General features: G+C 36.8%; 1 protein-coding gene across 1 annotated transcript; it reads right to left on the reverse strand.

Moving 5' to 3' along the window:
- Positions 1 to 4906: 4906 nt before the first annotated feature.
- On the reverse strand, positions 4907 to 8461 carry LOC113053324 (adhesion G protein-coupled receptor E3-like). The gene is made up of 8 exons (XM_026218287.1): positions 8224 to 8461; positions 7046 to 7227; positions 6501 to 6946; positions 6191 to 6423; positions 5945 to 6011; positions 5766 to 5857; positions 5515 to 5677; positions 4907 to 5339 (listed from the first exon to the last, which is right to left on the reverse strand). Exons 3-8 carry the CDS (start codon positions 6729 to 6731, stop codon positions 5280 to 5282), a joined length of 846 nt encoding a protein of 281 aa, XP_026074072.1. The 5' UTR covers positions 6732 to 6946; positions 7046 to 7227; positions 8224 to 8461; the 3' UTR covers positions 4907 to 5279.
- Between the last annotated feature and the right edge of the window lie 3175 nt (positions 8462 to 11636).

Raw genomic sequence — 11636 nt, forward strand, 5'->3', positions numbered from 1 at the left:
GTCACCGTTGATCTTCCTGAATGAAGTCAAGCCACAGTTGATCTTCCTGAACCCAGTCAAATCATCACGGATCTACCAGAGCCTCTTCGTGTCTCTGCTGAACTACCAGAGCCTCGTCACATCTCAGCCGAACTTCCTGAGCGCTCGTCCTATCCTGTCATGGCCATGGAGGCCATCCAGGAACTCACCGCCTGCCCTGTCATGGCCATGGAGACCATCTACCATCTCATCAGGGCAACAGAGGCCACCCTTAACCTGTTCATGTTTTCTATTTCAGGCTTACCTAACCAGACTTGCTCTCCTATGCCATCGTTCCCACTGTGGTGGTCTTCTGTTCCGCCCTGGTGGGCTTCTGTCTCGACCGCATGGCTCTGGTGGCCTTCTGTGCTGCCCTGGTGGGCTGCGGTCTCGACCGCACGGCTGTGGTGGTCTTCTGCGCCACCCTGGTGGGCTTCTGTCTCGACCACACGGAGGTGGTGGTACTCTGCGCCGCCCTGGTGGGCATCTGTCTCGACTGCTCAGCTGTGGTGTGTTCCAGTTCCATCTGTGCCATCCCGGTGGGTTCCAGTTCCACCTGCTCCACCCTGGATTCCTGCCCTGTCAGCTCTGCCCTGGGCCCCTGAACTTTGCTTTCCCTCCTGGCCTCTTTGTTTTGTTGCTGTTGTTGTTGTTTCACATCCGGTCTCTGTTTCCCTCTATGGACCTGGCCCTCCATCCTTCCCCCTTATCCTCCACCAGTCCTCCTCCCTCCTGGTCTCTGTGTTCCTTGGTTGTTTTCGGTGGAGCATCTGGTAGCTGCTCCTTGGTGGGGGGGGGGGGTGTTTCCCTGGGTGTCCACTACTGGTCTCACTACCCCATAGTCACTCTAATGCAGGCACTACATTTCCCACAAGCCTTTGTCCCATTCATCACTGTTAATTGCAAACCTGTTAATTGCACTCTAATGTCTCTACTTTCATCGTTTTCACCTGTCCATAAAAACCATTAAAAAAAAAACATAAAAATCGTCTGATAGAAATAAAGTCAGTCTGGTTATTAATAAGTGGAGCTGGTGATGCTGTTTGTGGGGTTGTTTAATCAGATCTTGAGAGATTTCATGTATTTTATTTCAGTTGATTTCATCTAAGTCTGTGTCTGAAGTCAGTTGTAGTAGTTCTTGTGTTTCTCTTTTCTTCAGTGATTCTGTTTGTTAACAGCAGCTGTTCATCACTAATTCTCAATCAGCACTTAGTTAATCACTTAATTACTTGAATGCAAAGTTTTAAAACTTACATGGTTTAAATCAAGGCAATCTGTTTACTCAAACGGTTTGAGTTAAGTTTAATTGTCGGGTTTTACAGTGTATTGTGGTCACTGTGTGTATGAAGGAAAAACTTGTTTCCTGCATGTTTGTACACCTCTCACCCTCAGTCAAGGTGAGAGCAAACATCCTTTTTTTATTTTCTGCTAATATGACAATTTACTTGACAGCAAACCAAAGTTTCTATAGAGCTTGTGCAAAAATCCAAACTGACAGGACAGCTTAATCGATGGTTGCCTTGCAATATACAGTAAATAACAGCAGTACACTGCTCTTTTCTAAATTACATAAAAAAAAAACAAAAAAAAAAAAAACAACGAGAAACACATTCTGTGTGATCAGGGCCTAACAGATTATATAACTCTCTCTGACATTCCTCACTAAAATCACAGATAGAAAAAATAAGAACAGAACTTCCATTTAAAACAACTGTAATATTACTTCATATCCAGAATTTAGGTGCAAATTGAGAAAATGTCTGACCTCATTATTGAGGAGACAGTAGATCAGGAAGATGAAGGTTCCCTGCTGGGAGTTCAAGATCAGGAAGAGGATCATCAGCAACTCATTGCCATTAGTGAAGAAACCCAGAATCCAGGAGCAACCAAGAACCACACACTGATCCAGTGTTTTAAACACTATAATCCTGCAGAGAAACGTCGTCTGTCTTTACTGACTATATCTGTGGTTTTCTAACAATTAATCACTTTGCTTTACTTTGAATATAAATCATAGTAGTCAGAAATAACAAATGCAATTACTGCGAGTATGACACAAACAGGACCCAGAAAACTCCATATGAAGCCTTTATCCATTTCAATCCAGCAGCTCAATAGACAAAAAAAAAGGAAAAAAAACAATACCTTTTAGCTGATTGTATTTATCACAAATACTATTTCAATTGTTGACTGGTAAAATACTACTGATTTAAATTTTTTGCATGACATCAAAATTATGTTGCTTCTATCCGATAGCAGAAATACCAAAAAAAAAAAAAAATCACTGAACTGATTTATTTCTTTCTAAATAAATTAACTTAATAACAATACAAAAATAATTATAGAATTCTTCATATCAATTAATGTTCATAATACTGTTATTGCATACTGTTCAAAGATTTGGAATATATATTTATAAATAAATATATTACTAAACATAATTACTGCTGGGTTCACATAAATGGTTTAATCGCAAAAAAAAAAAAAAAAAAAAAAAAAGCAGAGATTGGACAGTGCAGATTACGGGCAATCATATTTCATTGAAATATTTAATCTTGCAATATATTATTCACCACAATATCATGGCCAGTCTTCTCAGTCCAGCTACCAGGATCTATTTTCTGAGCAAGATCTCTACACACACACACACACACACAAAAAAAATCACAATTGTTTTCAATGTTGAACAGATAAGAATATATTCACATTTGATACTCACACTCTGATTGTCATCCATATTTGCTGGTCCTCTTATTCAGTAGGTATAGTTGTCACTAAAAACCTATGCTCCTAGAAATTCGTTCCTAGGATTGCGGCCCCTAAAAATGCAACCTTTATTAAACCAAAATAAATGAGAAATATACACATACAAGAGTCAACGAAACATCATCAGGCAATGTATGGAATACACAGAGAACTAATGAAAAAGTGATGAGCAGATGTGTGTAATCAATGAAGAATCATGAAAAACCAATGAAGCACAAAGAATACAAAACAACAACAACAAAAAACAAAGAAAAACTAGAAGTGCATGAAACTGAAACCAAAACTGCATGTGACAGTTACACTTTAGTCATATTGCAGATGATACACAGCAAAATCTCCAGTGTTAATTTAACACTCTGAGTGTGGAGTCTGTGGACTCATATAAACTCTGAAGCAGTGTTAAAAGTAAAACACTGAAGCAGAGTTGAAGTTAATGAGATAATTAAGAAGTTAATTGAGTTATGATTGAGCATTATTGAAGACACCTGATGTTAACAAGCAGAATCACCAAACAAGAAAAATCACAATTTGTGTGTCACCATCATATTGGTCAGTGTTTGCTTTAGTTGGGATCTTGGCTTGTGGCTTTTTACTTTAAAAAAAATTGTTTTGGAAGTCAAGAGAAAAAAAAGTCATCGGGTGGTGATGATTATGTTTTAATGTAATCACTGTTTGATCTGAGTTACTGAACTATTTTACAGTGTTTTCTCTAAATAAAACTTCCATTATTGATTGTAACAGCTTTGATTCCACAATGAAAGCATCTGCATTTTCTATTCATTTTTAGCCATCTCTTGCAAGTGATTCTGATTTTTTTTTTTTTTAAATTTATTAAAAAGTATTTATTTCAGGCACACACAGATAACAAGAATCAGCATATGAATCTCAACAATGGTGACAAACAGCATATCCAGATAAACAGATCTACTCTAAACATCACAAAACTAGATTCACATAAAAACAGCAAAAATAAAATATAGTTAGAATAAAAAGTTAAAAAGACAGTTCAGCTCATCATTTATTCATGCCGCAATGCATGATGGGAGCCATGGATGAGTTTTTATTGGCTACAACATGCTTTTTTTGATGGCCAACCGTTGTTGTGATGCTCACGCTGATTCTTGATGTCTGTGTTTCTAAATAAAATATTTTTTTCTTTATGTAGAACTAACTTTTAAAAACATGTCATATTGCGCCAAAAATGATGGCTTGCTATCTTTTTTTCCCGCTTAATTTATGTATACATTAATGAAACCTGAACTCACACATTCAGATCACTACATGCCAATTAGATCAAACCACAATCAATAACACACATGATTGCCTTTGCTCTGGTCTATATGTTATAATTCTGTTACCACAGCAACACAAAGTCTAAAGTAAACATCTGAAGGTTCAAGATCCCAGCTAAAGCAAACACTGACCACTATAATGGTGACCCACAAATTGTGATTTTCTCGTTTGGTGATTCTGCTTGTTAACATCAGGTGTCTTCAATAATGGTCAACCATGACCCAATTAATTTCTTAATTATCTCATTAACTTCAACTCTGCTTCAGTGTTTTACTTTTAACACTGCTTCAGTGTTTATAGGAGTCCACAGACTTTACACTCAGAGTGTTAAATTAACACTGGGGATTTTGCTGTGTAGTATTTCATATTTCAAAGTAGGATATTCCTCTCAAATTAGAATCAATAATTATATGAAGCTTTTTTTTGTCTTTTGGTTAATGGTGAAAAAATACGTTCACAAATACAATTAATATATCGCACTGTTTATTAAGACACAATTTTGTAACAAAAAAAAAAGTGAAAGCAAATATCAATCATCATTCATGTCTTTTATTACTAAAGTACAAGTCATATGACAATACAGATGATTCACTTTAAAATTTGACACATCAGCTGTTCCCTTACTTTAATAGATTTATGAAGGTAAACCCACTACAACTATAAAAGCTGTGACACTCCATTCTGAAAATATATTTAGCCATATGAATATACACAAAAGTAGGCTAACAAAGAAAATATATATATTCTGACCACAAACAAAATTAAGTGTTCAAGATTAATAAAATGTATTAACTATTTGACACAAGCCTTTATATATTTAAAATAGATTAAAAATTATACTTAAACTGTAAAGTGTAAAGTCATGATTTTTTTCCGTTCTCCATGTACACACTAAATAGTTTATCAGAACATTTTATGGATGCTGTAAAAAATATGCTTGACTCCCACCACCAAGACAATCTTGTGTTTTTAAAAATAAGTACTGATGTAGAACATATAAGTGTTTAAAACTGTAATATCAAGACAGGTGATCTGGGGAAATTCATTAAGATTTATACATCCTTAAAAATTGTTAAGGATTTACAGAAGTAGTCCTGACCTGGTCAAAACCCAGATTACTAAACTGTACATTTTACTGTAAGAATTACATCAAATGCATAATAATGGCACTCCAGCAATATCTAAACCTGATTCTGTAGTCCTCAGAGTTGTTTGGGTCCACTGCAAAGACATCTGAAGAACTTCCTGTACTGCTGCCTGACCTGAACAAGAAGGAGACGAGAGGAGCTGAGTGACTTCATGAGATCAATATGACCTCTGAACTCATAAACAAGAATGAGTTTGTTTATAATAAACAGATAAGAAACTACTTTACAGCAAACTGTCTCTGGAGGTTTGTTGGTTTATTTATAGAGTACAGATGGAAAAATGTCTGACCTCATTATTGAAGAGACAGTAGATCAGGAAGATGAAGGTTCCCTGCTGGGAGTTCAAGATCAGGAAGAGGATCTCCAGCACCTTACTGCCATTAGTGAAGAAACCCAGAATCCAGGGGCAACCAAGAACAACAAACTGAGCCAGTGTTTTAAACACCATGATCCTGCAGAGAAACAGAGACAGAAAGAGAGTTAATGCTTCTTCATTGACTCTGTTATTTTATGAAGCATATAAATCATAATGTTTGTAACTTGGTTTGTTTCATCTGTGAAACTTCAGCATTCAGTTTTTTGAGAGTTGAGTTCAGAGTGATGACGATCATGACGAAGAGAGCTGTGTTTAACTGCAGAATAAGAAGAGATTATTGAATGATTTAGTTATTTTTTGGCTTCAACAGCCCAAGTGAAAAACTGTAATATTTAGAACTTACTCCTAGTAAGACAGAAATAGGACCTAGAAAACTCCAGATAAAACCTTTATCATGTTTAAGCCAGCAACTGTTCAGAGGGAAACAAATAATAACTGATTTCATTAGATAATACTATTTCATATGTTGAATGCTGATATCAGATTTGTCAATAAAAGCCTGTGTAAAAAAGATAGCAGATAGCAGAAAACAGTTCTGAGCATTTTACTTCCTTCTAAACAAATTACTTTAAAAACAACAACAACTCACTATTCACTGCCGTAGCCTTCAGGAACCAGACCCATAGAAACACACACCACAACCAGAGCAACCAGATATCCAATCACACACAGGAATCCACTGCTAAGCACCTCCCTCTTTTTGGAGCTGATCTGTGAAAGGTTCTTCACACAAATGAAGAGCAGCACAGCTTCAATGAACATCCACACAAAGCCGGAGAGAAAGAGGAAGTGCAGAAGTCCTGAGATCACGGCACACAGCACCTGGAGACCATGAGAGACGGTTATGATGATTCTCAGTGAGTCTGTGCTGAGCTGTAGGGCTCCTTCATCATTCTCACCTGCAGAGGACGTATGAGGCTCAGGAACTGCTGTGTGAGCAGAAACAGAAGGTGAGCCAACAGAAGACTGATGCAGATGTTGATTCGAGCCACATTATTCACTCCAGGACTCCACTGACAAAGGGCAAAGGTCAACAGGGCCAAAGTGAAGAACACCAGCCCCACGGACACACACACCAAATCCAACAGCTCCATTAGTGAGTCGCTCTGAGAAAACATGTGAGAGAACATGAGAACCAAATCTGTGCTGTTCTTAAGTGTTCACTAGAAATGTTCTGTACCTCTGACTGACGGCTGCTGGTTTGCATGATGAGAGCGAATGTGGACAGATGATCACATGAACACACAGTGTGGCTGCTGTTGGACTTTAAAGCAGAACAACCATCTACAATCCACTCATTGATATTCCAGTACACACAGAAAAGAGAACCGCTGGGATCAAACTCCTGCAGAAAGATGAAGAAAGTATCAGAACATTGAATATTAGATGTTTTCAGATGTTCATCAGTGCTCTGATAAAACAAAAGTACATTTCAGTCTCTCACTCTGATGTGTTTGAGGGTGAAGTTGACTGGTTTAGTTAGTGTAGTGTTGGTGGTTTTGGGAAGAGTAGCTGAGATCACAGTGGACATCATGGTTTTAATCGTGTCATTGGATTTGTTGAAGAAGTCTGGCTTCAGTAGATTCTCCATCATGTTGTAGCTCATGAAAGCCACAGCAGCTGATCCTGTGTGACAGAAACAGAAAAGCAATACTATGTTAAAACAACAATACAGAAAATTCACGAGTTTAAGCTTACATATAATTAGCTGAGGTATGGTATGCGTATTTGGTGTGCTGTCCAGTGAAGGGCTCAGAGCTCGGGAATGGCCCAATCCTAGAGTACTCCGCTTCCCCGTCTAGGTTTAAAGTGAACTCGAAGTGAGGAGATGGGGTGGAGGAGGGATGCTGATAAACCGTCTATGGATAGAGGTAAGTCAGCTGTATTTATACTATGGTATTAATTACTTGATTGTGGTTCACCACTGTTGATTGGGCTATGTATCTGACGTGCTCCTCCCGAACCTGGTTACTAAAACCTCATTAAGTACACTGTAAACCCTAATGTTGTCTTGACTTAAAAAATCAAATAATGTTGCCTAAACATTACTTAAAATTAAGCATTTTGGCCCTGTCACTTAAAAATATGAGTTAATTTAACTAATTTACTTTCAAAATGAATAAACTTAAGATTTCAAGTGTTGTGAGCTCAAAATCATGAGTAATCCTTTGGAAAAAAAAAAACTCAACGTCACTCTGTTCTTCCTTTAATGTGATTGGCCATGGGAGGCATTCTGCTTAGCAAACAAGAGAACAAAAGCACTGATTGGTGGATTACAAAATTCGTCCTTTTGGTCTATTTGGTTGCTGAACTACATTTCAAGAGGAAGTTTTTCTTTGTGTACTCTGCTCGGTGAGTAAAATTATGTAGATAGAAAGTTGTTTTGCATGATTTCTACTAGTGAAATATGTTAATGTAAATCCTTGTGGTACGTGATTTTGAGATGGTATGATTGAAATGACAACTTAAGTATTTGATGCAGTGGCCCAATCGTTTTCCTTTGAGAGAAAGAACATGGCAGCAAAAGTTACTGCTTAACTCGTTAGACCCATGATTTAGTGGTTATATTAAGTTATATTTTTATTTAAAAAAAATTAATTACACTATAACATTTTATAATACTTTCAGTGTTGTTCCTGGCGATCCCAATGAGATCGATGTCCACAGAAGAATTTTTCGTGTCGAGTCGAGGGATTTTATTGAAGGTGACCCGAGGTCCAACCATGAAGATTTGACCCTCTGAATAAACACAAACAAGTACATGCTACAGTAAATTATTTACAATATTTATGAAAGCCCACTTCACATAAATGATTTATTGTATATGCATATGTTTGTTAAAGTGCTACACAGAACTCGGTGCACTATTGGCTTTCCGTCTAAAGCAGACTGTCAGCTGTCACAGTCAAGAGCCATGAGTGAAATTGGCTTACTGTGTTTATAAGCTACATTTTTTTAAAGTATAAATATATATAATATTCCATAAAGATCCTGCTAATATGTGATGTATCACCCAGCCCCATTTCACACAGAACATTTTTTTTTTTTAATAAAGAGTTATTTATTGACATCAACGTCTCCATGTAAAACCTTCAAAATCCATTGAAACTTTCCATTCCACAAGAGGTTCTTTAAAGTGAAAAAATAACCCTAATCCTAGAACAAATTGCTAAATAAAATGTTTGTTTAGGGAGCCAAAAATAAGTGTTCTCCAGCATCTCAGAAAAAAATCCTATTTGGGCAATGGCATTTAAAGAAAAACATTAGACAATTATTTAATAGAACTTATGACACACAGTGTGACTGATCCAAGAACATATCAAAAACACAAACAGAAATAGGTACTTTTACCTGTATTGGTGAGACTAATATTCAGCCAGTTTTCAGTTTCTGTTGGCGTCACCAGTGCAGACACCAGGCTCTCAGAGACCTTCAGATAAATGTTTCCATATGACACCAAGTTACTTTTATCTTCAGTGCTGACCAATTCTGAAACCTTTACCTGGGTGGCATCAACAATCTTCAAAAAGTTTTCTGCCGCCTAATCAAATACCAAAAGAGAGATTGCTGTAGAATGCAAAAGAGCAAGGAGTATTGAACCTACGGGACATTCTCAAGATACAATGACAAACCTGTCCCTTGATTTTATTATCATGGAAAAGGTTTTAAATAGTAAAGAAATCCCAGTAAAAGGCATATGTATAAATACAAATAAAAATAATTACTTGAAAATATTACTGTCTGAAAACCCTCTTATTTATAACTAAATAATAATAATTATTATTAGGAAGATTTACTTTTTATCACTGGTTACATTAATCTTATAAACTTGTGTTTTGGTAAATAAAAGTTGTAGAAAAGTACTTACAAGGTCAAAGTTCGGGGGAAAAAGAGAATGTTCAAATGTGCATATGGGGATTTTTTTTTTAACATGTTATAGATTTTTTAAGGATTGTTTTTTTTTTTTTTTAACTCCGTCATTGGTGTTTATGACGCTTGGTGCAGGTTCGAGAGCGTGTGAACGGAGTAAGGCCAGTGACACGAGTGATATGAGCATCACACCGCTCTAGCGTCCCACAGAGGAGCTCCGGAAGGATAAAATGAGGAATGACGACAGCATGAGAGGAGAGAGCACCAGGACTATTTTTGTTTGAGTTTAATTATGTTTCATGCTGCATTAATCTGAGACGATGTTTATTTCATATGATTACATTTATATTAAATGTTCACTGGCTCCGCCTCCTCCTTCCCTGATCTATGAACATTTCTATTTGAATTTGTTTAAGAGCTTTCCCCTATATTGTTCAAGGGCAAGAAACATTACTTACTTCAGTAGACATCAGACCTGCCATATTTGCGATCTGGTCAACAAAATTCATAATATCTTTTGCAGTGAGCTGCTCCAGGGGAATAAAAAAAAAGAATAAAATAAAAACAGAATGAAAGAGAAATTGTTACTTTTTAATAATGATTTATAACATTAATAGAATAACAATCATCTTGTAGAAACTCATTCCCACATTCCCACTTGCACTGTTTGAAGTATTCATCATATCTGGAAGGGAAGAATCGGGATCAATCATGAATAAAAACGCATATGACACACAAGGGCAGCATTTGAGGACAGTACTTTACACACCATTCAGGCAGAGGCAAGTATCTGCATTGCAACTACAGAAATTTGGAGGAGCTTCATAGTTGCAGTTGCTGCTGCAGTTGTAGGATCCAATCATGCAGGAGCATCCGGGACTCTGAGAGATGCAGGAATAGGCTTTGCAAGGGAGTTCATGACAGTCCAGGTAACTGGAGGAATTTGTGCAGTAGCTTGTGTTCACCAGAGGAGAACAGTACCGGTGTCCTTGTGATTTGTAGATGGCTGCATTACTTCTGATAATCGGCAGCAGCAGTGCTAGAGATAAATCCATCAGTTACTGTATAAACCCTTCTACATCACAGTATGTCTTCGATCATTGGAGAATTACTACACGCTAACAGTAACATTAACAGTATTTTACTGTAAAATTACATGAAATGTCTGGTTAGATCTTATAAAGTTTCTCCCTGTATATAGTACAGGAACTGTACTGATAGCCTATTCAAAGTTGTTTGGCGTTTTTCGTAGCGTTTTTACAATGTTCCACAGATAAAATTACACTTTTTTTTTTTTTTTACAGTGCAGTAAAATGTACTAATGGAAAGTTCATAGAGAACAAAAACTTCAAGAACTTCTTGCTAAAGTGCACAAGACTATGTTATGAGTTGTTTTGTTACAACTCACAATTAACTTCAACAATAACTAACCATTATAAAATTTATAAAACCATAATAAAAACTTTTTATTCGGACCACAACCGGGGACACCCATTTTGATTTGTTCAAAGCACAACAAGGCTATCAGCACATATGAGTTTTGCTCAGTTTGCATTCTTACATGAACATCTATGTTTCTGATTAGTATAGTAACATGAGGCAGAAGAGATAACTTACCAGTCAAATGAAGGATGATGTTCATTTTGCTTTGCATTGACAACTCTCTGAAAAAGTGTCCACCGTCCTCCATCCACTGCTGTATCAAATTAACTGCTGTTTAACAAGCTAAAGGTGTCTACAAACTCCAAGGAAAATGCATTTGAATTTTGTCATCTAGAAAACAAACGTCACATAAACAAAACAGTGGCTTTTTACCACTGTGCTTCTACCAAACATGATTTACATAATTTCAGGAACATGTCGAGCATCCGTGACATACCAATAAAGGCTTTTGTTGTTTGAAAGCAAATTTGAAATTTGAACAGTTCTCACCCAATTAAATAAAGGGAAAGCAAGAGTTGGTGATTTAAAAAATACATTTACTGTTTCAAGCGTATTAACTTCTCTTGGCCTATAGACTGTTTCCTGAAGAGAAGAGAAAGTCTGATTGACCTCATTTTGAATGCAGTTTCAGTGTCTAACTACAATGCATTTAGGGGTTTTGTTGTGGTAAAGGTCTATTTGACTGTGACCTGATCACAGAAATGTTCTGTTCAGACCTGTGA

This window comes from Carassius auratus, chromosome 1 (genome assembly GCF_003368295.1).
Source record: "Carassius auratus strain Wakin chromosome 1, ASM336829v1, whole genome shotgun sequence".
NCBI lineage: Eukaryota > Metazoa > Chordata > Actinopteri > Cypriniformes > Cyprinidae > Carassius > Carassius auratus.

What these genes read in the sequence shown, in the direction of transcription:
- LOC113053324 (XM_026218287.1), bottom strand. Translation starts at nt 6,731, where the DNA reads ATGTTCTCTCACATGTTTTCTCAGAGCGACTCACTAATGGAGCTGTTG. An exon ending in CTATTTCTGTCTTACTAGGA is followed by an intron (nt 5,858 to 5,944) that starts GTAAGTTCTAAA and finishes CTTATTCTGCAG; the next exon opens with TTAAACACAGCTCTCTTCGT. An exon ending in TCACAGATGAAACAAACCAA is followed by an intron (nt 5,678 to 5,765) that starts GTTACAAACATT and finishes GTTTCTCTGCAG; the next exon opens with GATCATGGTGTTTAAAACAC.